The 26,069-nt window shown below is 44.7% G+C and overlaps 1 protein-coding gene across 1 annotated transcript in view; it reads right to left on the bottom strand.

Annotated features, from left to right (window-relative positions):
- The window catches only part of LOC131286950 (cadherin-87A), a 63,603-nt gene that overhangs the window by 13,330 nt on the left and 24,204 nt on the right, over nucleotides 1-26,069 (bottom strand). Inside the window, exons 3-10 of the mRNA XM_058315960.1 lie at nucleotides 17,024-17,167; nucleotides 14,286-14,739; nucleotides 12,054-13,452; nucleotides 11,848-11,977; nucleotides 11,441-11,564; nucleotides 9,540-9,600; nucleotides 4,793-5,246; nucleotides 4,618-4,722 (exon numbers count right to left, since the gene is read on the bottom strand). Coding sequence (XP_058171943.1) covers nucleotides 4,618-4,722; nucleotides 4,793-5,246; nucleotides 9,540-9,600; nucleotides 11,441-11,564; nucleotides 11,848-11,977; nucleotides 12,054-13,452; nucleotides 14,286-14,739; nucleotides 17,024-17,167 — 2,871 coding nt within the window. The remainder of the gene's footprint in view (nucleotides 1-4,617; nucleotides 4,723-4,792; nucleotides 5,247-9,539; nucleotides 9,601-11,440; nucleotides 11,565-11,847; nucleotides 11,978-12,053; nucleotides 13,453-14,285; nucleotides 14,740-17,023; nucleotides 17,168-26,069) is intronic.

The following is a 26,069-nucleotide window of genomic DNA, read 5'->3' as shown; positions in this document are numbered from 1 at the left end:
GCTTTCCGAGCCACAAGGGCCTAGGGGAGTGCCTGAGGGTAGTAGGTGCCCGGATCACTGACAACCAGCAGACCGGATGAGGGCCGACCGATTTCCTCCATTTTTGGGATCGCTTTTCTACAGAACCACAAAACCCGAACGGAGACGTTATTCATTCTCCGTCCGCCGGGCACTGCTTGGACTTTTGAATTTGTGTTTTCACTAGGGATCACACACACACACACACACACACACACACACGCACACGTACACGCAGCGACATAAGTCGACCGGTAGTGCGTGTGTCGGCTCAGAAGATGAGGAAGGGATTGCTCTCAAAGGATTTTTGCTAGAATTAATTACAAACTGTCGATGAAAGAACCTACGGGATGAGAAATATTAGTTCTTCTGAAAGTTTCTCATGACTTACGTAAGTTGTAATTGGATTCCGATTTTGCTGAAGCGGAACCAGACCTGGACGTGTCTCAGTTGCACAGTTCTGCGATTTGTGTTGAATTCTCAGAGCACTCTAATCCTAATTTTCTCCGAATCACATTGTTAGCAACGTTCTTTGGTGTCTGATACGGAGAATTTCCCATCGAAGGCGACGAAACATTATCGCGATGCAATACACCTTCCGGTGCATGCTCAAGCCGATGATAGCATTTGGCATGTGCTCTATCGCGATGAAGGATCTTGATGTTGTTTTGCACACACATACACACAAATACTAGGCTGCCGATCAAAGAACCACCTTTCAGCGGGATGGATTCGTAATACGACATGAATAAGGCATCTTTGCTCGAGCTGGTGGGTGTGTAGGAGAATGCTTTACACTCCACCGTTCCCACCGGATGCACTTGGATCAGGTTCCATACCGTGTTGTTCCGGAAGTGCTTTTGTTAATATCAACACAATCCCGTTGCGCAATGCTGTTGCTACCGGTTGTATCTTGCGGATTGAATCGAAAAGGGCATCATGTGTAAGTAGCGTGCGTCATCCTGAGACCAGAGAGGCTTTTAACTGACGGTAAAATTCACCTCACAACTCCCAGCGCGTACCGAAACTCCGGTGGGAATAGACCGTTTTAGCAGGTTTCGTTTTATCCTCCCTAAGAGATGATCCTTGCGGGATGAAGGAGGAACTTTGGGAAGCAAAATCAAGCTCATGTTCTCACTTTCGCTGATAAGCCACGACCATACGTACATTCAACAACTCACTGCACAATTTTGGCTGAGAAAATACAAAATGTGAAGAAAAAATATAAATAAACTCGTACCCTGCCGTTTCTCCAACCGGAATAGTAATTAACGGAAGTGAAGTTAGGCCAAGCCAGCAAGCCAGTAAAGCTTCTCTCGAGAGTCACTTAGCAGATGCCGAGGTTGAGCCTCTTCGGTTCCGGGAGGCGGCAGAAAATGAGTGAAAAAAAATCGGTATAAAAAAGGAAAACAAAAAAAGCGCACCGTGAAGCCAAAGGTGAGAAATTGTGGTTCGGCAAACAAAACCCGCCGGATAGCGGCGAACCGTCGGAATCGGGCGTGAAAAGTCGACCCGCTCGGAACGAACAGAAAAGCCAGCGCCGGGTGAAAAAAAGCTCCCCGAGGAGATGAGATGGGAAATCCAATGGAAAAGCTCCCGTATGCGCTATCACGTTCCACTTTAATGGATGCACTGCTTGCACTGCGGCGCGTATAATCGGTGCGCCCTGCAGGTCCCGGTTGCAGTTGTAGGTCAACGCGGGGCCCCTTTTTTATATTGGGTTGCATTGCTCGTTTCGCTTTGAATCCGGGATGATTACGCCTGGGGAGGTTGGACCATTTGGAGTGGACGCGGTCGGTGCGATTTGTCTTGATACAGCCGTAATAGGAGCGTCAGTTTGTGGAGCGCTTTTTTAAGCCAGCGCTCGAACGAGTACCGTAAACTTTCCACCAACAGGCCACGCCAGTCACAAGAAAGGCGGGCAGTATAATCTGCAACAGGGCTGGCCTCAAAGAGTGAAAGCAGTAGATTGAGTGTATTAAAAGATACATGGAGTTTGCGAAACCTTCTGAAGATATTTTCTCATAATCCGTTGACGTCGAGGTATCCGTGGCCGGCCAAAGGAAGTCTTCGTGCAACGTAACGAAACACGGTTAAAGCTACTTACGCCTTGGGAATGCGTATGATATGGTCTCAAGAAGCACACACACACACACACACGCACCCACACATGCAACGGCTCACACCCAAAGCGAACCAACAGCGAGCGAAAACCAGGCGCGATGAAAGAACGCGAAAAACGTTGCCATTTTTCTTCCCAACCATGTTGGCAGCAGATCCTCAAACGGTGTTAGTGAAATGAAAAATGAGAAGGAAAAAAAACAAGCAACCCAATGCCGCGGGAAAAAAGCGGGCAGCAGCGGCGAAAAGCGCCGACCTGCTGCGTTGGGAATAAATTGCTTCATTATGTGAAGCTGTTCAGTATTTTTTTCCAAAATTTTAGTTCACCTCCTTTTTCGTGTGATCTCGCGTGGCTTTGCGTGAACTTCTAGTCAGGTTTGACGTGCTTGAAGATAAAGATAGGGAAAGAAAAACAGAAAAAAACCGCCCCATACACAGACACTCACACATACACCGACAGTCGGGGCAAACAAACTCCACTGCTTACCGGGTTGATTCATCGTAACTTTAGATCTCCCTCTTGGTTTGATGCACATTTTGATGAGGGGAATTTAGTGGCGCCGCAAAAACGGAACTTTAAAGTCTTATTAGTGTAGTAAAAGTAGGTAAATTAATAAACACGAGCTGAGCCAGAGGAGAGCGTAGATTGAAATGCTAGCTTTTCAATTAAGTTTTTCGTTTGGTTTGTATGTTGGAATAACGGAACGTTGAAGGTCGTTTGAATCGATAAATCCTAAACTAAATGATATTCAAAACAAAATTAACCAGTGAACATAGTTTTATTCAACATTTGGATACTCTTGTTTTTTTTTTCATCACGATCACATAAGATTATGAAGATTTAGAGCAATCATGTTCGTTCATTCTGAAATCGGAGATGAAATCAAATAATTTGTGAAATTCTACGTATACTTATGTTGCCTTCATAAAACATGCTCACTTTTCTATTCATTTGGATTAAGGAAGGATCACTCCATCAACTGTTCAATGTTTTTCTACTAATTCAATGTGGACGTGAATGTTTTACAAACAAAAAAAGGTAAAAAACGTTCACTTAGTATCAAAACTCTGATCCTGTTGTATCTGAAAAATATTCCGCAAAAGCATCCTGCCTCTGCTGGAAACGCAAAAAACAGCCAAACGATTCATTGCGACTGACAAAACAATCTTCTCGTTCATTGAGCAAAAGAAAGCTACCGTCCGGAAAAACCGGATGGCATAAAAATGCATCCGTGATGAACTCCAGGAAGCGAGCATCATGTTGTATTGTTTCGAAACGCAGCGAGCTGCAATAGAGTGCAGTGCGAATGGAGCGAAGGAAGAATGGTACGGACGGAACGTTTCGCAAACGTTTTACCAATAATTTTCCAACCATTTTAATCTGCTTTTCACAACGAATGTGAGTTTTTTTTTCGCTTGTGCTGTTGTTCACCCTCCCTGGATCAAAATTCCCAGCTTCCGACGTTTGTCGTCCTGCAGTCGGCATGCAATTCGCAACAGATCGTTCACTCTTCCGGTACGGTAATGGCGCAATGCGAACGGATGGATAACATTAATCGACTTCATGGTCCAACGGCATCCATCGCGAGTGGAAAAATTACGTTCATATGATTACGCATGCAGCCGCGAGTGATCCATGTTCTTCTCCCTGTACGCTGTCGGGCTGCAGAATTTTAGTTATTTTTTTCATTCCCCATAGATCCCATTAGCGAGTGCTAGCAAGCATTCTTCGAGTTTTTCACGCTCGTTTTACTTTTATCGAAAGCTTTTAGAACGCTCTCACGGGAACCGTTCGCTTGATGTTGCAATCGAGTGTGTAAATTGTGTGCTAGCTTCCGGAACACATACGTAGGCACGGTTCGAATGGATCGAATCGCAAGGAAACTATTTATGACGCTGCATACACCGGATGGTGGATGCCCGTGGGTTACTCACGGTTATTACCGACGAGCATAGGAATATGTGGCAAAAATCGGTTTGGCAGGTAGATGAGGTGGGTGTTATTGTGCATTTTCTAGCATATCGATCATCGCGCCTGACATCATATCGGTGAATTAATGCACTCCACGGCATCGTGATCCACGCAGACGAAACGAATGGGGAAACTAGTGGCACAAATGGGTTCGTTCACATACTAAGGAAGCTCTTCCCTGGTAGTGTTGCGATTTTATCCCCATTCGCAACAGTGCTCACATTAAGCTCCGTCACACCTGGGTAGAATGGTTGCCAAGGAATACGCCATCAAACTTCGCCAAACGAGGGAGATCTCCAGTGGCGGGGTGTTTCTTTGTTGTGAAAATAGAAAATCGCATGGATTCGCATCAAACATCACGCGCAAAGTACCGGGAGAAGCAGAAGAACGGAGAGTTACTTTTAATATTCAAAATGGATTCTTCACTCAAGGACGAAGATGATGTTCACTACGCGCTAGATACGGTGGAGAAAGGAAATCTGTGAAAAACAAACAAGTACACTCACCGGTGGCTCTTCATTAACATCCGTAATCGTGATGATGAGCAGCCCTTCGCCTTGCTGTATTGAAGGTGCCGTTGTGTCCGTCACCAGTACCTTTATCCGGATGACCTGGTTTGGCGAGCGGGAAATGAAGAGACATTAGCACTCGACCGCTCGCTTGAGTGTTTGCAAGGCTTACCGCAAAGCTGTCCCGCTGGAGCCGTCGGTTCACGAACACCTTCCCGGACCGATCGATCCGGAACATGTCCTTGAAGTCCTCCATCTCGCCGACCTCCTTACCGTTCTTGTCCACCGCCGTGATGGGCTCGGTGGCAGCGTAATCCAGCGACTCGCTCGACGCGACGTCCGGGTCGACGGCCACTAGGGTGTGCACCAGCGTACCGATCGGGGCGTCCTCGCTCACCTCCGCCCGCTGGGTGGTGGGCGTGAAGTACGGCGCCTTGTCGTTGCTGTTGATGATGCTGACGATGAGCATTGCGGTGCCGGAGAGACTCGGTGTGCCCAGATCCGCCGCCACGATCTCCATCTGGTACGTGTTGCGCCGATCGTAGTCCAGCTTGCGGGCGATCGTTACGTCGCCAGTTTTGTTGTCAATCGCGAAGTCGTCAAAGCTGCCTTGCTGGATGCGGTATCTGGAGTTGGAGAAATTGAATGTGCAACGAATTATGAGTATTTATTAGCATAGCCAACCACAAACCGCTTTGGTATATTTGGAATAAATCTATGTGTACAGAGTAACAGGATATTTGTTACAAAATAAAATTTAATGTTTAAACTTGACATTCGATACCATTGAAGAGTTTGTATAATCTTATAACCTAGATAATTTGAAAAATACTTTTAGCAACTTAAGAACAACTTCGAAAAACTCCACTTGTTAGCGCTGCCAGAAAAAATATAGGAAAATATAATCAAAGAAGGCTTAGTTAAATGACATGGAAGAGGTTAGAAAAGAAATAGGGCAGTTGCAGGCAAGACTTTGAGAGAAGAAGTTGTAGTAATAGTATTTTTTTTAGTTTTGATGGAGGTTTTTCGATGTAGCTTGATGAAATTTGGTGAAATATAGAAGGACATTTGAGCTATCTACTAAAAACAACTATTAAGTTATTTTCCGAGATAACACCTATCCGCCTGTCACTTGATCGTCGTTTGTTGTGTGGGTTATCAAAAATTTGCATTATTGATAACGCACAGCGATAACGATCAGGTAACGGTTCGATGACAAGTTGGGTCCGTTCTAATCCCGTTAGATGGCGTATGCATGGATGGAAGGGAAGAAACGAAGATCGGTCGCTCTCACTCCACCGCCTGGGCTACCACAGGTCGTTGATTCCGGTGCAGACCAGCTGATCGGGTAAACGACCTGTGGTGCAACCGAAAACGTTGGTGGCTGTAAGAGCGATCGCACTTTCTTATCGCAACCGTCAAGGAGAGTAGAAGTGCAGTGTTAATTTTTTTAACCGATAAATAAAATTCGTCGCGTTCAAGAAATTGCTGTGAAAGTTCTTCTTGGCGGGGGAAAGAAAGCGTCTTGCCGCACCAGGTGCAGCAATACCGCCTATAAAATTTGAACGGCTTGCTAGTTCTAATTCAATGCATTTTTGTTTTCTTTAGTTACAAAAATTATTCTTTCTGATCCGGAAGATAGCAATGATATACAAAAGTTCGGTTCAATTTGTCAATTCTTAGTATGCTTTCAAATGAAAATGAAATCAAGAGGTATAGTTTGAAATTGTTTTCCATTCATCATTAACCTAATAAGATTACAAATGGCGAAAATAAACCATTGTGGGTAATGCGGATCAATCCTGATGATGAGTTTATGGCAATTAATCCGATTTATTAATTGAGTATATATTTCTCCTAGCACGCCTTGGTACATTGATTGGCGCCTTCGTATTAGAATTAGCTAAGCACCGGTCGAGATTTAATAAGATTTTCATTGAAATTATTATCTTTGTTTTTCACTTCCAATTCTACCTGGAATCCCCGGATGGGCCCTCAAGCTGGTAAATCTTATCGAAATCTTGGAATTACAAAAAAGCCACCTCTTGGAGCATTAAACAAAATGCAATTACGCCAAATTGCCAGACTGAAGCCGACCAATCGAGACCGTTGGTGGAAGCGTGGTGCTAATTTCAAATCGTCTCCCGAAGCCGCCAAACTCTTTTGCATATTTAATGAGCTGCTAGCCCCTCCAAAAAGTTCGGATTTAAATTCAACGGCGCACTTCCATCCGTCCGCCACGCAAACGGGCAAGAATGTGGCTAATCCCGTGTAATTAATGATCCAGTGCGGCCTTTCTGACGAAAAAAGCGCCACTGGCCGGGCATTGTTATTCACCGGTAGCAACGATTTTCCGGCCATGTGGCCGCAAGTCCGAATTCAACCACTCCGCTTTTTATGCTCAGCGTCATTTATTTTTTATTTGTAGAAACGAGGATCCGAGATTACCATTGACGCGTTTTGCAATCGCGCTCAATATTTCATAGGACAGGAAATAATGAGACAATCAAAACTTTATCACTTGCTCACGTCGTTCGTCAAGTGCCGAGCCTCAGCCATACTTATTCGATATCTTCAACAGGACGAGCTTGTTAATGTCTGTTTTCACTAATCGAGGAGTAGAAATTCCTATCGTTTGGCTTACATTCTGGAAAAGTCTAAGAAGCTTGAAAAGCTGGCGAACGGTTTCCTTAGTTCCAAATGGGTGAGTTAGCGCCCGCTCTGTATTCTCACTCACGGCATGCCCAATGCTTGGTTAACGCAACCGTTTGCCCATTCGCTCGCTCACCGTGACCCCTTAATCCTATTTAACCCAGCAATTTGGGTTCCTTAGCGTTCGGACCCGGTTCGCTCGCCCTTCCCTCCCTCCGATGCAACGCACCGACGCCAACGGGGCTACCGATTTTGGTCCTGTCGGCCGGCGGATCCCGCCGGCGTTCAATCCGTTCCGTTTCTCGTAAATCTAAACAAGAATTTGATTAAATTTTAACGTAATTTATGCGAGCACACCTTCCGTTCGCTTGGCTCCCAAAGCCGACCACCGGTAAGCCCCTCCCTCGGGCGGGTTCGACTCCGTAGACGAGCGAGTTATCCTGCCAGCTGCGACCAAATCCTTCCCCCGTTCAACCTCGCTTCCAACGGATGATTGCCCCACTCAATTATGTTGCGCTCCGGCACTGGGGCACTATTTATTTTTTTTGGCCCCACTTCTGTCGCCACTCCTTCGACGGTTGTCGTTCGTACATTTGTTCTCTTGTTTTGGCAGCGCGCACACCCACACACACAAACGCACCCTCTTACCGCTGATGTTTCGATTTTCCGTTCGTTTTATCAGGACGGTTTTGGGTGGTTAGGGATGGATTTTTCATGGTCGCTTTTCACCGGTTATTGGTTGTACAGCGACTGGGTTGGCCGTGCTGCGACCACGCACCAGTCCGCTGGTCAGAAATTGGCCGGGGTGGCTGCACATACATTGGCAGCGGTGCCAGTTTCCACCCCATTTGGATAACGTTGAAAAGTGGGTGGTGGTGCTCGGTGGATGAAACATGTCGAAACATTTTGGCGAAATCACCCAGACTTGGAGTCGCTCCGGTCAAAGCTAATCAGAAAATTTATGTGACAATTTGTACACCGGGTATGTTTAACGTTGGCTTTCCCGGGGTTGTTCAGCGATGCTGCATACGTACACCGGTCACGGTTTTTTTTTAAAAGGAAGATTATAAAAACTCGATGAGCATAAAATAGCCGATTCACATCCCTGTTGATTGTGTGCACTAATTTGTGAGCTTTTCTTTATGAAAAAGCAAAATCATTTACATACACTGATAAATATACTTTAGAAAATGGGATCCTCGCTGCTACATCATAAAACGGTTACATGTCCCCTGAATTACCGCTTTATTTTTCTGATCTCTTCTTCCTCAACCCATTATTGTCAATAATTCCATGAACTTTTCCATTTGCAATAAACATCATCATCATCGTCATCGTCTTCATCAAAACAACCATCATCATCGTCATCATCGTCGCCATCACCATCGCCCCGGATTGTCGTGTTCCCTGCAGCGGCCCGTGGCCAAGTTTTCCGGCATGCTCCTGACCTTTTCGTTTTTTCCTTGGCCCCCCGGCAGCCACAACATCACCCAGGATTACATCGGCAGACGGGCGGAAGTAAAGGGAATAAAATGGACATTAATGGTCGTTTTGCAAGCGAAACCACCCGAGCTTCGGGCACGTACCGGGACGCGTTGGTGGTGATGGGGATAGGAGGGTATGAGAAATTGAAAAGTGGATATTGAACCATCGACCAATATCATCGGCAAGGCTCAAGGCACTGTCGATGTGTGTGTGTGTGTGTGTGTGAGTGGGGATGGGGGAATGGTGGATGAATAAATAAAGGTAAAACAAGGAAAGGTTTAGGTCATATATTCGCATTTACGGGACGACCGTTCCGTGCTCCGGAGGCTCGGGAGATTGGATCGCTTCCGTGCATGATCGAGCGCTTTCCTTTAGGAAATTGTGAATAGGTGTACGTGTGTGTATGTATCTGTTTTCAGCACTCTCCATAATGGTTATATGCGACCCGATGCTTTTTCTTCTGCCTTGCCGCCCCGAACCTCCAATTTACCAGCAAGGGTTCAGGCGAAATCTGAACCGGGCGAGAAAAACACTGGTAAAACAGGGGAAATAATCAAGTTATTCTAAAAATTTATTTTTACGGCCCTACAACCAATGTATATGGCCTTCCTTATCTTGGTGGCAGTACCTGCAGGCGGACGGCGGGGAAGAGGGTTGAATTTAGGGCCGATCGAAAATCAGTTACGGAGACCAGGTTGGCCGAGGGTTAGGGTTTTCGTTTTCCTTCCACCGGATGCTGTGGGCACACGGCGCACGTAATGTAAACTAAGTTTTAAATTTACCTGATGTCTGCATTGATTCCCGTGTCCAAATCGATCGCCTGCAGCCGTTCCACTTCAGTGCCTGGAAAATTGATTGTTGCACAGCAGCGAAGAGAAGAGAAATGGAAAGAGTATAAGCATTGGTTGTATCCGGAAAGTGAGGTTGAGACTTTTTTAGTTTTTAGCAAGTCTATATAATTATCCAACACGAGATTTTGTGGTGTGGAAAAGTATTTTTCTGATGCAATTTCGTTGCTTTTCTTTTATTTTTTGGTGAATAACACTAATGGCAATAGCTTAGTCAAATTTGAAATTAAATGAATTTTGAAAAAAATGAAAATAAAATAAAGCATTGAATTGCGGGGTTGACTGTAGAGTATGATTAATTATTATTTGTCATTATTTTTATCGAATAAGATATTTAACTCGTTGACTGCCATATCACCCAAAAGTGGGTGAGAGCAGCAATTAGTTCTAAAAAGTTGTTGGCCTATAAATAAATGAAAATCAAAACAAAAACTATAGTAATATAAAATACAAGTTCTTTGGGAAGCAAAGTCTTTGCTTGGCCTTCAAAAACCGTCAGTTGCACAAAGGTTATAAACAAAATTTATTTAAAAAGATTGTACTAAAAAAGTATGCTAAAAACGCTTGGCAGTCAACGTGTTAAATTGTGTACTCTCAAACATTAACTCTCAAACAATTACAAACTGATAAACCTATTGAATTGCAAAGATTTCAACTTCTACACAAGGTAAAATGTTATTAAACTATCTACAGAAACTGTAAAACCAGAAGAGCGTTGAGATGATAGCACATATTGACATCAACCTTTTCCAACATTAACACATATAGTCTTCATAAGACTAAGCTCGATATTTCATCGAGCTTCGATGAAGTAAAAGAAAAGAACGAAAAGTAGAATGTAAAAAGAAGCTACGTCTTGCTAGACTGAATGTTTGATATTTAAAACTACCATAAAGACTTTTCTACCAATGAAATCCTTGTTATCCTTACGTCAAACTATCATCATTCATGAGAACGGCTTTACAAAACACATAACCCCGGCGACGGTGACTATCTGATTGGGACGTGCAAGCGTTTGGGGAATCCGATACCGATCCGTTCGTCCGAAGCAATATTCATAACATTGAGACTAAATAGTCTTGACTCGCTCGTTAGCATCAAGAGGCTGCGGTCACGCGAGCCGGCAGGGGATGCGAGGAGCAACGAGGATGAAATTGATTCCAGCATTGGCCCAGTTGTTGGGAGAGCCGTAAAACCCCGATCGATAGCTGTGGGCGGAAAGGTAAACGCCAGCCAGAACCGTCCTCCAAAGCCGTCCTCCAAAGTTCGGTGAGACTAATATCTTTTGATGAGTTGTTTGATAGGCGGGCGAGCAATATATTGTACCGTCAATGGATCCCGAGGCCGAATTCCCAACCAGCGCTCCTTAAAACTGTTAGCCAACTAAGTGGCAGCGGGGGTTGGGCCACTGCCACCACTAATTCTAACCACTTCGGGGATGGGACGCCCCGTGCCCACGAGCGTTCGCCTTTGTCGGGTTGACACTCGATACAGTTCCTCAAACCAAGACTCAGCCATTGTCTATCCAACAGAGCCGCTCTTTACTACTGGTACGTCAGAAGAGAGAATCCTTGGCGTACGAACGGTTAGCTAGAGTCGCATTCGTTAGCTTGACTGTAAAACAAGCGCTTGTGCGCCCCTTCCTTGCCGGTGGCTCCGGACAAAGCCAACGAACGGTTCAATCGAAATCGGAACCAACGAGCTCGAGCTTTAAGGATGCCAAACGACCCGACGAGTCGGGGTGGCTTTGTTTTATCGTCACCGTCAGTGTTATCATCATCGTCACCGTCGTTACGGGAGGCGCTCGTCGGTGTTTCCCACACCGCCCCACTTACCGATTGGTAGGTTTTCCTCAATCGAGGTGAGATAGTGTTCCCGAGCAAACAGGGGCGCATGGTTGTTCACGTCCCGGATGGTAATGTTCACGCTGCACAGCGTCGTGTAGAGTCCATCGGTGGCCTGTCGGGAAGCGTTAAGAAAGGAGTTGAGATGAAAATAGTGGCATAAGGGGTTTCTCGGAAAATCATTGACATTTTCTAGCGCCTGGAGAAGGCGCTCGGTGACACACTGGTAGTTCGATTTGTTCCACAACGAGCTCGGAAGGAAAATGGTTATCAAGAGGAATTTCTAATTAGATAAAGTAACGCCTTCCTGCGACGATATTGTGGACGGCGGTGTGGCCATACCGGAATAGATTGGATTTTCAGGTGGGAGTCACACCGGCCCCAAAACCGTGGCTTACCTCCACGCCGAAGAACACATTTTCCGACTTCAGATGGTTGACGTCCAGGGCGACCGATTTCGATATCGTCAGCTGACCGGTGCGCTTATCGATTTCGAAGTGGCGTGTGACGGCCTCGTTTCCGATGATGCTGTCGAAAAGGAAGAGGAAGGAAACGAATTGCAGTGAAACCCGTTCGTTGCGCTAGAGAGAACGCTACCACTTACCGGTAGTTGATTTCGGACACAACATCCGGATCGCGAGCCTTTATAATGAGTGGTGGTTCGAATAAGGTGGCACCTTCATCAACTGACGCCCGATAGAGTGGACTCTCGCAGACCGGTGGAGAGTCGTTGGCATCGAGCAGGCTGATGCGAACCGATACCACGGACGTTTGGCCGCGACCCTCGTCGTCGGTGGCGCGATAGGAAAGGTAGTACACCGATTGCGATTCGTAGTCCAAGCAGGGCGCTCGGCCAGGCCCGGCGGCCTCCGATACGGTCCGCAGCGGATGCTGGTGGATATCGTTTGTCTGCAGTGGCTCAATGCGGACCGTCGTCGGAAGACCGTGGTCGGACTCGTCCGACGTCGACTGGTCTGGCATCGTCGTCGTCGTCGTGGAGCGTTCCTCCGATTCCTGACCCTCGTACAGCTTGGAGATGGTGGGTGGCGCGACCACACTCACGTCGTGGAATTCGTTCGACTCTCCGTTATTAACAATGCGGTACGTCATGTACTCTACGCTGCTTCCTCCGGAAGTGGATGCGTTCAGGTGGTTCACATCGGCATACTCGTGGCGTAGGTTCGCCCGGGCGGGTACCTGCCGGCGACGTCTTCGAACCGCACTCAGATGAGCTTGGTCAGCGGGGTTGGCAGGACAATCAGCCACCGAAATGGCGCCGGTGAGTGCGTCCACGTGGAACAACTCCGATCCGGTGCCGGACAGCGAGTAGCGGATGCCCTGATCACCGAAAAGTCCCGAATCCAGATCCTTCGCCGTGATCGTCGTAATTAGCTGTCCCGCGTGCGCCGTTTCGGACACGCTGGTTGAGTACGAGTCCTGCTCGAACAGTGGCCGGTTATCGTTCGCGTCCGTAATCGATACGGTGAGCGTGGCGGTGGACGATAGCCGGGGGTTTGTCTTCGTTTCTTCCGCCACCAGCAGCACGATGAACTTGCGCTGGTTGGGATTCTCGTAATCGAGCGACCCGTTCGCCACCCGGATGCTGATCTGGGACGAACCGGACACCAGCTTCGGCTCGACGTCGAACACGTTGGAGACGTCGTTGAGGCGAAGCGCAAACTCCGCGTTCTCGCCCACGTCCGGATCGCGCACGGTGATCTCCAGCGGCAGCGGCGTTCCCGGGGCCGTGTTCTCCGACAGCGACACGAAGTATTCGGTTTTGTTGAACATCGGTGGCGAGTCGTTCACGTCGCGGATCGTGATCGACGCTTGGGTCGTGGCGACGGTGAGGTTGTCATTGCCTGGAACTCCGTCCACTACCTCGCGCGCCTTCACGGTCAGTATGATCAGGCCCGTGTCGTCCGGTAGGGCTTCCTTGTCCAATGGCTTTGCCGTCCGGAGCTCTCCGGTGTGTTTATCAAGCAGAAAGTAATCCATTGGATCTACACGACGAGTTCGAAAGAGAATAGAAACACATTATGAAGGTGACATTAAAGTGGAAAAGGATAGTTTCATTCTGTTTGAAAGAGTATAAGAGTAAAAATTATCATCGTTCTTCAAACACGTATCTAACTTATGAGGAAGATTTAAATAATGTATCTGCTTAAAATAAAAAAAAACTACATCTTTGCAGTGATATATAAACCAACGCTTATGGTATTCTGTTAGTTTATTCCGACTGTACTAGTAACTTATGCTAATCGAATATGCTATTGTGATCGTTGTTCACATTTAGGGTCACAACATCTATCCCATAGACGAAATGTTACCCAAGCAACGTTCGTGGAAAAAGTATGAAATAATGAAATTGAAGTTCGAGTACTATTAGAAAAACAAAATATTTCTGTGCCTGAAAGGACCCTAATATTCAGAGAGCTATTAGAATTCCAAATACAAGCGTATGTGCGAGTAATGCAACAATTATTTAAATGTGCAAAATATTTAATGTATTTTGCGACTCCCATGATTTTAACGTTACTACAACAAGTTTAACAAATGCCATACTTTTAGGATGGATGTCTAGCACTATCTTAAAGAAGACTTGTTAAGTTTATGATTTTTTTATTGTTGTTTTTAATGAAGATTGTAAACATAGACTTACATGCTAATTGTAAGTTCAATCGAACTAAAAAGTCTCTTGAACAAATTGACACAAATAAATAAATAAACATATTTTTCATTTACTTTTGTTTTTAAAACCTCATCATAACCATCTGAACTAATAAAAGGAAAAATGTGCAATCGTTAAAATTCCTTTCAATGTTTTTGTACTTACTCGTCACCAGCTCGTACACGATCTTCCGGGGTTGGCCACGGTCACCGTCCCGTGCGTGGATCACCATTACCAGCGTGCCGATCGGGCTGTCCTCGTTGATGACGGCCGCCAGCGATCCCTGGAAGACCGGTGCCGCATTCTGTACGTCCCGCACGTGAATCTCCAGACCCGCGCTGGCGTTAAACAGGCCGTCGCTCGCATCGAGCAGCACTTGGTAGATCATGCGATCGTTGTAGTCTAGCGGTTCCTTCAGCACCACCGCCGCGGTCAGCCGGTCCTGCTCGCTTTTCGTCACCTCGATCGAGAACTTTTCGCATGCATCCGGATTTTGTGGCTGCGGAATGCACACGACGTCCAGATCCTCCCCGACGGTGTCCCGGTCCGTGACGAGGATGCCGTCGAACACCGTCGTACCGGGTCGGGCGTTTTCGAGCACTTCCGTTTCGTACGGAATCTACAGTAGGGGGAAGAAGTAAGTGAAAAGCAAATCAATATAAAACAAATGAAACAATGATCCCAGTTGCTACAAAGCTGTAAGTATTGTCCCTGGCAAATTACATTTCAATCCGCAAATTTCCCTTTGCGTTCTTAATTGGTGACCCGTTTCCCTCTTTCTTTCGATGGTAATATCAACTGCACCGACTATTACACACCACCGGTCCCACCGCTGCCCAGGGCCGTCCATCGAACCGAGGGTTCAAATCGAACGTCCGATCCCGCTGGAGTATAAAATGTTTGCATTTCCAAAGTTTAAATTAGTTCGAAACACCCGAACGGACAGCAGTGTCCCTCGTTCGATACGTTCCGCAGGAAAATCGTTATGCACAACCAGCGCAAACAGGTTCGGGGGGAAAAACAGATTAATCATTCCCAACCGCAGTAGCCGAGGTTGGAGCGCACACTGGATGCACAATTTACCACCCCGTTTTCTTTCACGGTCCTAATGTACCATCCAGTGAAACTGCCACGTGACGGTTCGATACCACACTTCCGAAGCGAAGAGGACATAACCGCAAAAGAGTGGTGGGCAGCCATAGGACGAACACCAGCAGGGTACATGAGAAAAAGAGCATAAACCCTGTTAAAGGAAACATAAAAAAGGGCTCCACCGAATCGGGCGAGTTTATTGAAATTGTTTAAAATGAGAAACTTTTCCTATTTATTATTGCAACACGAAACTAATTTCACTTCAATGAGTTCACCGTCACAGTTGGCGGAGTGCTCGTTGTTGTCGCGGTATTCGTTTTCGTCACCGTACCAGGGTGGCTTTCCACATGGCCTTTGCCCGTCCATCACCCTTTTACCGTCCACTTGCTCGCACGTTGCTTTCATGGTTGGTTTTCTCTAACGAACGTGCGCACGGAAAGCTGTTTTTGCTGTTCTCCGAGCTTGCAACAACCATGAAAGTTACGATGACAAAATAGGAAAAATAGCAATGAGAGGGACACAAATTTCCAGGAATTTAACAAAACATCGTCGCATCACTAGGAGCACGTAGAATTCACTAGTAGTTCGCGAATGGAAACAATATCAAACCAGCAACTAAAGAGGGGAGCGAAAGAAGCGTAAAACATAAAACGAGACGATCCGTTCCGGAAGTAGATGGTATGCAATCACCCTGACCTCCAACGGGCTCGGAAGGAATCTTTGATGACAAGGTGCAACACCCCACGGCGAAAGGTGGCAACCCTGGAGGAAAAGTTTTCACAATTTACAGCATAATAAACATTCCCCTTTCGCTCATAGTTCAGCGAATGGGGATTCGTGTTGATGTACTTCGCCGATTGACGTCTTGTTTTTTTTTTTGCATTAGTTTAATGAAGCTGCATAATGATAAAGTGTTTAAACAAACGTAAACTTAGCTGCCAACGAACGAACGATAATGAGGTAACATACTTTTGTTGAACATCGGTCGTTCAAAACTGCTCGGAGGGTTTTTCTTTTCTATGTACAAGTTAGTCTAGTGAAACAATATAAGTTTGACGAAATTACTTTGTATAATAATAACATTAAATTAAAAATGGAGTTTTTAAATAAATAGCCTTATCCAAAAATACACTGAAACAAGCACTTATTGCTATTAGTAAGAGACAATAGAGATAATTAGTGTTATAAATAAGGAATCATGGATGCGGACTCCCATTAAAAGCTCAAACACTGCTCAAGTATAACTATAGAGAAGTACAGCCGAAATGAAGCGAGTTTGAGTTAAAATACCAATTCATATTTCAGAAGTGTGGATATTATTTTTACTGCTAATATAGTTCAAAAACTAAATCGACAGAATAAAAAAAAAAAGGTATAAACAAAAACTACCAATCAACAAAATAGAATATTCGGGCTGAAACATGATAGAAAACATGGGCATAAAATTTGATCTGTTAAACATCACTTTCAAATGCTAAAAAAGTAAAGTGTTTGTAGCATTGCATCTCGAACCTAATAACTTAGAAGGTTACACGTTTCTATATTGCTGTACTTCAATTTTGTACCCGAAATCATCAAACGCATTCTTTATAGTAATAGGAATCCGTTCCACCGTTTCGAGTCTTTCTGGACGACCCTTATTGCGTCGGAACTGCATGACCTGTACCGCTCTTATACCCTTGTCAAACCTATCAAAAACTTAATTACAGCGCGATTCGTTCACGCCGTTCATAGAGCATACGGCATCCGGAGCGCGCAGTCTGAAAACGATTTTTTCTATTTTCGGCAACAAACACCCAATTTGTACTTACGTTCTGAAACTCGGGAGGATTGTCGTTCTCGTCCAGCACAATAATGGTGATCGGTACGTTGACGATGTTGTCATTTTCGGACTCGATACCGGTCGGACTGACCCGGTCCCGGATGGAGACGGAAAAAGAGAGTGTATCTTGTGCCTGAAAAAAAAAGAAAAAAAGGACAGTGAGCTGCAAAGTAAACAACCATTTCAACTAAAACCTTCTGGTGATAACAGTGCTTTTATTACAAGTACGACTTTTCGTCCATTTGGTATGTCGCACTCTCTCTCACATTTTCTTGTTTGATTTCCTATGTGTCGTTTTAACAAGACTGATATCAATCGATTGCGTTCAAGTCGAGTCAAAATATTGTATTCTTTTTGCAACAAATAAGCCCCCTCTCGAAGCGAAAGCAAGCTCCGGGATGCGTCTTTGCTTTATGACTTCGCTAACATTTCCATTCCGTGTTCGTTGTTACGCTTGCCAATTGGAGCGCTTTTTCTCCAAACGGTCCAAATGATTTCCATCGGTTCTGATCGACATCGACGTTTTTCGCTAAAGTTTTTCCACACTCCCATACCTTCTTTTCCCGTTTTTATCCGCCGTTCGTGCGACCAGCGGATATTGATTTCTACATCCGTTTGATGTGACGGTTGTTTGTGCGCGACGGTGGGTATTTATTTATGTTCGCTTTTTGTTGATTTTCTGTGTCTGTGGGAGCGTTTTTGTTTGCAGCTTTTTATTCGACCCACCCGTGTCCCCAACGGCTTTGGGCCGCTCTCGGCGACATGAGGGCGATCGGGAAAATCAACATAGCCAGGTAGGAAAAGTGAACAGCCGATCGGATAAACAAAGACAGCACGAGAAGGGGAAGGGGGTGGGGGGGGGTGGTTGGAGGTGAAGGAACCGACTAACCTGAGGCAGTGGGAAACGAAAAACCGAAATGTTACGATACGCGGTTGTTGTTCACGGCCGAGCGGAAGATGCAAACAGAATGAATAATTCTGTTTATGCATGGCGAATATTTTTGCTGTACGCAATTGCCCCTGTGCGTGTGTGTGTGTGTGTGTATGATCCTGCAGGGATGTGGGCACATTTTTGTGTGGCTCTGGGGTTCTTCTTTTATTTCTATTTGTTTTCTTCGGTGCCTCGGACGCTGCAAAAAAAACATGCGTGCAAGCAAATGACGGATGCCATCCGGGCGTATTGCCTTCGATAGGGTTTTCCATAATGTTCCCACACCAATCCCCGTGCAGGGACGTGGTTGTTTTTCCATCCTGCGTCGTTCGCGTTGTCGGCGTCCGAGAAAGAAATTCACATCCTACCGAGAGAGCATCGGGATAGGTCAGGGCTGGATGATGAAAAATAAAGCGCATCATTATGCCACCGTAGCCAGCTTGTTGTGGAAGTCACGCACGATGCCACCGGTCCGCAGCCTAGGGAGCCTCCCGTGCACCGTCAGGAAAATCGATTCGGCTTGATGGCTTGGCAGTCTGTCCCCGTCCGCGACGAGCCGTGGCAACTTTATTCACATTTGCCGACAGGAAGGACGTGACATTAAGAAAGGAAAGTGGAAAAAATAATCATATCGTTCGAGCGGAGCGCTCAAACAAAAACAGGGAATAGGTTTATAAAAAAAACAACCGGAAAAAGGACACCTACCCTATATCATTCCATACATGTGTGAGGGATGCAAGGATATCACACGGGACAGTGTACTGTGTGTGAATGCATTTGCGAAGTGCAATTGAATTCGCTGGCGTTTGCATCCGCCAAACACGCAAAAGAGGCAGCCCAGAGCACGTTAATGGAACTCGTAGGGGATGTTCGGCCTCCCTTATCTCCGATATGCCCTGTTCCGCTGTTTTGATTTTGGTGATGCACCTGCTCTTATTAGATTTTTTTTTCCGCGTGCATGTTGACTTACGCAGGACATTCGATGTTTCCCTTTCCGTGTTCGATGTTCCGGCCAGTATCGGTGCTTGTCGGTTTGAAAAATCAAATTTAGCTTAGTTTGGGTTGAAAGCGCACGGTGCGTTCCCGTCGAGCACGAGATGATACCGACGAGCTCGTGTTCCGATGACGTTTTTGCTTTTTCACTTTATGTGCGTGTACGTGTGCATGAAGAACTGTACCCAAATATGCACAACATCGTCCTTTAGATGACATTTTTTATAGCACACTAGAATTCGTAGAATATTAACGAAGGTGTTCCAGCGATAGTGGTTCGATTTCGCACCATAGAAAGTTTTGGAAAACCCTCGGAAGCGCCCGATCATGGATGGCGTCAATCGTTACGGTGTTAAATAAATTTATCCCTCTCTAATATTGAATTTCCACTCAACTTTACGACTTAGCGTGGCGGTCCATTGGCTACGAACAAACAAACCACGACTCCGCAACGCTCCCAAATAGAAGGTGGTACGGTCTCGGTATCCTGGTTGGCGTTTCCTTTTCTACAAAAAAAAAACATCTACCAGCTCGACCTCCGGTCGATTTTTGACAGCATACTCCCCGGTTATAAACCAACTACGTATCGATCGAACGATGAACATGAAAGCTACGCTCAACAGGACGCGCGGCGACGGTGCTGGTCCGACCAATAACTTAATTACCTTCGCTCAATCACTCGATTATATGTTCGTATACGCTTGGCAGACGCCGTAACTTGCCAAACGGAAGGATGTACTACCACCGAACAACCGTCCGAAATAGCGCTAGTGTCAAATTAGTTTCTCGATCTTTCGTGTCTTTTTGAGTAGAATACCCACCGAAAGGGCTTTGAAAACATAAAAACGATATGAACAGAATTCTAAGCCGTGAGCCATTTAATCAATTTTATAAACTTACATCAAACACACACACCTCTCTACCACCTATGGCGATGCGCGTCATGGTGATCTAATTTGGCCAACGGCTCGGAATAGAATTCTCCGATCTGTCATGCCATCCGGATGGGCAAGAACGCAGGCCAAGCCGAAGAAAAACTTGTTCTAGACTCGAGAGCAGCGTATGGCGAAAGAGGAATGTAGAGTTGGTCATGTATGTGGATTTTTGCCATCCCGATTTCAAAGAAAAAATCGACCGATTTCTCCGACGCTTCTGATACTACCATTCTGCTTCAAGCTTCCGGATGGGGGAGTTCACGGGGTGGAAAAAAACTACACATGTCAGACGATAGCACAGCGCACTGGCATGCCCTCGCATGATTCCAGCGCAGCCTAGAACAGCTCGGGGGTAGAACGAGCGCTGTTGAGTTGTCGATATTAATTTTATTTTCCAATTTATTGATCCCGCTTTTTTGTCGATAGCCGAAATCGAATTCATCCGTGCCGATGAACTACTTTTTCTCAGTTCCCTCTCCATTCCATTCAGCCGTGGATCTGCGGTAAAGAGGGAAGAGGTTACGGGGATGGTCGCTTCGGTATGTGCCACCCGAGGCTGTCCGTGTGCTTAGTGGTTGAGACTTCCTCCAATTTTCTTTGTAAACGATTCCCCGTGTCCCCGTGTCCACCGGGTCGCTGGCAAGGTTCCTGCAAGAATTCCGGGTACTCGGGTCTGAACGATGAAAAGCAATTCTAGATACGTCAAAGAAGCGCAGAAGAAAAAAGGACGAAGAAGGAAAAAAAAAGGATCGACAACATTCCGTTCGTGATTCGGGAAGAAGAATTACCACGTAAATCTCGTTTTCATCCTACAAGAATCTCGTTTTCGGCAACACAACCCACCCGGTACCCGGCCGCACCCATACACACATACACACGGTCACGCACGAGAAGATCCATGTTATTTTTCTTCTTCTCGGAGCGGGGCGGATCGTGCATCGGAATGTGCTCCTGTCGCCCCCGTTCGTAGGTAAGCCTCGTTCTACATTCACGACGAGTGGCGCGCTGGACGACCACAAGCCTCGGGGCCCATTTGTATTAGTTTTTATCTTCATCTGGTTGTAAGTGAACGGAAGCAGGGAACTTTAAGACGGTGGTTGAAAATGACGGGATTGCTATGGATAATATTCATACGATGAATTGCTGGAGCAATCGAAAGCATAAGTTAAATCGATGGAAAGGATGATATTTTTATTACTCTGATTTAATCAGCCACCATAGAATAATTTTACAAAGATGGTGTTGTTCAGTAAAGATTTAATTTTGAATGGTTTATGCCAGAAAATGAGCATCATATATCAAATTTTCAGCAATGTTATGCTTTGAAAGTAAATTTAAGTAGCATCCTTAAATATTAATTTTCATTCTCGCTACGAATAAATTTTCTCTTATTTTGTTAAATTTAAAAAGCATTTTTTTTAACTTCATAAAATTCATGCCTATTTTAATCAAATTTTTGTCATCTTGATGTAAGTTTAAAATTGAATTTGATCGAAAATAGATACTTGAAATTAGCCCCATTTGCTTATTTTATCAATCTACGATCAATTTGATTTATTTAATGGATACTTTAACATTTGCTTAAAACATGACGTGTTATAAAACGCAATGAAAATCAATTATAAAAATTCTTTTAAGATAAAGTATTTTTTTTTTAATTTCAAATATGAGGCAAATGTCCACAGCCTTTCTGCAATTATTCTTAACGTCTTCTTTTAATAGATTTGCTTGTTACCCACCTCCAATCGATTCTCAGAATTTTTCCCTTCCAAATGGAATGCAGCCTCAGTCGAACGGATTGGGAAAAAAGTTTTTTTCCTCACTGCTCGTTGCATCAAGCGAGCTATTTCAACTCACCCCCCGGGTAGTCTGTTTTGTTCTATTTTGAGTTTTCTGTGTACCATCCAACCATTTGCCATTGTTTCTCGGAAGCTTTTTCCGCTTCCGTGTTGCAGCTTTTGTTTCGCACACTTGGTCAGCGCTGATGAAAAACGAAATACGTCGAGATGCACTTTGCTGGGGATTATCGTCGTTAAGAAGATGGTGAGACGGGGAGGCTCTTAAGAGATCCGACATTGAGCATACTGAAGCGTTTCATGGAACGGCGGAAAAGGCAGCAATTCTGTTTTTTTGTATGCAAATATTTCACCATTTTGGAGCTTTTTTCATCATTGTTGCACTAGTGCTTTGTCTGGCACACTGCTGCGAGCGCGTGTGGATGGTAAACAACGGCGCGAAGAGAATGGGAGAGCGAACGTTGTTAGAACAACTCTGTACCCAAGCCGCAAAACGTTTGCTCCATTAGGGAATCAAAAAAGCATGGTTGGCTCGAAGGACTAACGCAGGGCAATTATTCTACCATTCGGTCGCATCCCTTGGTCCCAGCCGTAGTGTTTCGTTTTCCCGCCGTACCATCGCAGCAGACGACCCGAGGGTTTCCATTGTGGCCAATCGATGACCGAGATCGCTTGTAGTGGATTGAAGGATTAACTTCCGCTCTAAATGATTCCCTTCCTTGAATGATGATCCTGCTTGTTATTTGCGGTTGAGTAATTAGGTGTTACGTCTAGAGCACTGACGAGGATTAGGATCCGACATTGCCGAGTCTTTGTTTTTCTCAATGTTATTCTTTATTTTTCTTAGACGTTGGAAGTTTCATTTTGTGTGAGAGAAAATAATAGATAAGCCGATTGCAAAGAAAACACTGTTAACAGTGGAACCGAACGTTTTGTGTTGAGTGGCTTATGTGTGTAATAGAAATGATAGGATAAACATAAATTACATAACTTTTTTTTACATAACGATATTATACGATTTATACGTCTTATACGTACATAACAATTTATACGTGTAGAAAAATTAAAAACCAGTTTAAGTAGCAAATCTTATGTTCAATGATGAATGTATTTAATATTTTCTAGTTGAATGGAGAAATGTGTACAATAAATTCAGTTTGGCATTTAGTTTTGGCATTCTTATCAGTCAAACTATAGAAATAAGAGTTGAGCTAAACATGTGAAAAGAAAGTTTTTCAATATTCCTTTATCAGTAGAATATCATATACGCATGGCTTTCTCATTAAAATGGGTTCAATCGTAGCCGTTTGCGTGAGCGTAACAACATTTTACGCCCAAAAGTTCCTTATCCGGTTTCTGAGGTCTACCAATGGCAGTTTCCCGGTTATGGCTTGGAAAACTTTGATTTTTTTTTCTATCAACCACCACAAACCGGGAAGGATTGTCAGGATGTACGGTGATTCTGCTTCTCAATGGATTCCTAATTTGCAAACCGGTAGCCCACGGGATTCACATGCTGGTAAGGTCACATCGGCACATTCGTATATACTCTGTTTTTGCCGAAGGTATTTTACAGCCGAGCAGCACACATACACATACGAGTAAAGGGGGAGCCTCCTATAGCATGTGATGGGAAACCGAAAATTAGCATATAGATCAAGCGTCAAACGAAACTGGTAAATGCACTTCCGTCGCTCATTTTCCCTATCGCCGGCAGACGTCCGGCTATCAGGATCACGGACCACGCTTACTCGGAGCGACCTACCCTTGGGGCACAGTTGGGAATTTAAATCATCTACTGGCAGGTTAGCCCAAAGGAACGACCGACGAATGGTGAGTCCCTTCCTTCCGGATCCATAATCAAGCCCCAAAAGTTTTCTCACAATTGAATTTGAATCTTACCGTCGACGAATCGAAAGTTCCATGTGCGGTTCGGGGAAAGAGGAGATATTTCACCAACTCTAGTTGAAGGGTCTGATTCATCCAACGGAGATGAAAGTTCTGCCTCGAAGAAGCTCAATGGAATGGGATCGGTTACGTCTTTGGGGATGAAACATTCTCCGATTGAATGCAGGACGATAAGTTCCTTCGGGAAGTATTACACCATCAAGGGTTGTCAAAGGTTCCAGCAAATATGACGTCAGACCGAATAGATGCAACATACAGGCCGCATAATTGCAATTTAAGTCAACTTCACTGTAAGGTTTTGGCTACTGAATATTGACCAACTTAATCATAATATTATTGAGGACGCTTGTTTACTTCTGGCCAGCACAGTTCCCAGAATCATTCGTATATTTCATGGAAAAGATTTCAAAGGATACTGCTTGACACAGCTATAAATGCATTCTGTGGTATGGTAACGTTTGCAGCAATAATTAAACATCGTTTAATATCACTGAAAGGCTTCGAGTTTGTGACGATATTTTCCATGCACGAACGAGGCATTGCTTATTGATACTAACGCATCCTTGTACTAGATATCTAGAATAGTAATAAATTCATCGACCACTATCCATTCCGTTCCTAACGACAGCTTGTAGTCATTAGTATTTACACCACCTTAGACGTTACTTGTCCAGCCATGCAAAATCGTTTAATGCATTCTAGGTTTGTTGACGTTAGTCGAAGCTACATCTTCCTGCCAGGCGGTGATGGTAGGTTTCTTCCACAAACCAGGCACATGTGCCGGCAGATCGTTCCGATTGCGCATTTCGCTTCCGGAGCAGCATTTGCAGTCGCTCGACACGGGAGCTCGAGCTCACCCACACTCAAAGTACGCATATTATCATCGCATTTCAGGCGAAGCAAATTATAATGAATATTTTATGCGGTGCTGTTTGTGTTTGCATTCTGTCTGCAGAACTGCAGGGGGCATACTTTGCGCTAGGTGTGCCAACTCCGATAGTCGGTAACCGTGTAGGACTAAGTGTAGCTTGGAGACTGCTGCGACAAGACGATCTTATGTTTCCAGTGTCGTCTTGCCGGTTTTGCCAGCGGGTATAATGCAGACGGTGTTGACGAAGGTAGGTCTTAGTGACTTGAAAACAATCTTTAAACTGCACAGTGATGGAAAACCTTTTCCGAACGGCTTGTCAGGCTATATTTGAACGTAATTAAGAACCACCTGGTATAAAATATGTACTAGTATCAATAAGCCAAATTATCCTTGAACACTTTGCGCATACTCTATTGTACCAAAAACCCTCAACAAATGATGGCGAATGCTTTGTAGAAAATCTTATTATATTATAAGTTTTTCTATCCATAGACTATGCACAAGAATTTGCCAATATTTACAGTCAATGAGCGCACTTTTGATTGTCGCATCAAGTTAATTAAAAAAAAAGTGTTCTCTTACTCCATAAAATATTTCTCTGTTTACACATTATTCTTCATTCAAGGTTGACTTAAATTTAAATTAAATAAAAATTAATTAGATAAAGTGAGTAAATTTAGTTCAATCAAAACATCATTATGCATGAGAAATGAAGAATACTAAAATAAAACAAAAAAATAACAAAAAGATGTTACATCATTGGAGAAGCGAGGAAGCTTTCAGGATAAAATTATTATTATGTTTGAAGAACATTTAATAGCATCCGTTTCAAACCAATGGTTTGTGGTGCAATATGCATTACATTTTGAAAGCAAACTGAAAGATTGCTTCCAAAAAGATATGACTTTTACAGTGTTTAACAGGTAGTAGTGTGCCATCCCTGGCTCCTGGAAAGTTTCTAGAAATTACACACCAAGCAAGCCATAACTGCTAGCCGGCCAGCATTGCCATTAAGCACCGGCGAAGGATGCAGCCGTTGTTTGTTGTTCTGTTTGCACAAAGTCAACCCGGGAGCATATTTGCGAATCTCGTCCGATGCTCCCGAGGAGAAACATGATAACGAAAGGCAACCTGGCCCCAAGTGTACGGGCAGGACGGATGGACGGATGTGAGGGAGCGCCAAAGGTTAATGTTTGCCCTGGACGGCACTTGTAACGCATTCCGCTTTGCAATATTATCTCTCCTTTCCGTCAACAAACGAGATATTCGACATGGGTAGTTACTTAGCTCCGAGCGCGTACATGGTGTTCTGATTTGTTCTACCGTGCGAGTAAAAGCTGTTTCGTAGATTGCAACATTGTTACATGAGAAAGAAAATATATGCACTTTCCCCAGCTGCGATGAAAGCGCTCCCTTGAGCCGTACGATGAATATTATTTCTGCTAATTTGCGAAAGCGCACGCAAGCGGAATGGAAGTGATAAAAGCGTTTCGGGCAAAAGGGGAAAAAGAAAGCCTGCCATCATTTTAAGCAAACGCTCCTCAAACGCAATTAGCTCCATTCCAGCCCGCTTACGTCGAAAGGGATTTAAGATGGTTTAC

This window comes from Anopheles ziemanni, chromosome 3 (genome assembly GCF_943734765.1).
Source record: "Anopheles ziemanni chromosome 3, idAnoZiCoDA_A2_x.2, whole genome shotgun sequence".
NCBI lineage: Eukaryota > Metazoa > Arthropoda > Insecta > Diptera > Culicidae > Anopheles > Anopheles ziemanni.
The sequence above is the reverse complement of the archived record's forward strand: the minus strand, read 5'-3'. Positions and strand labels throughout refer to the sequence as shown.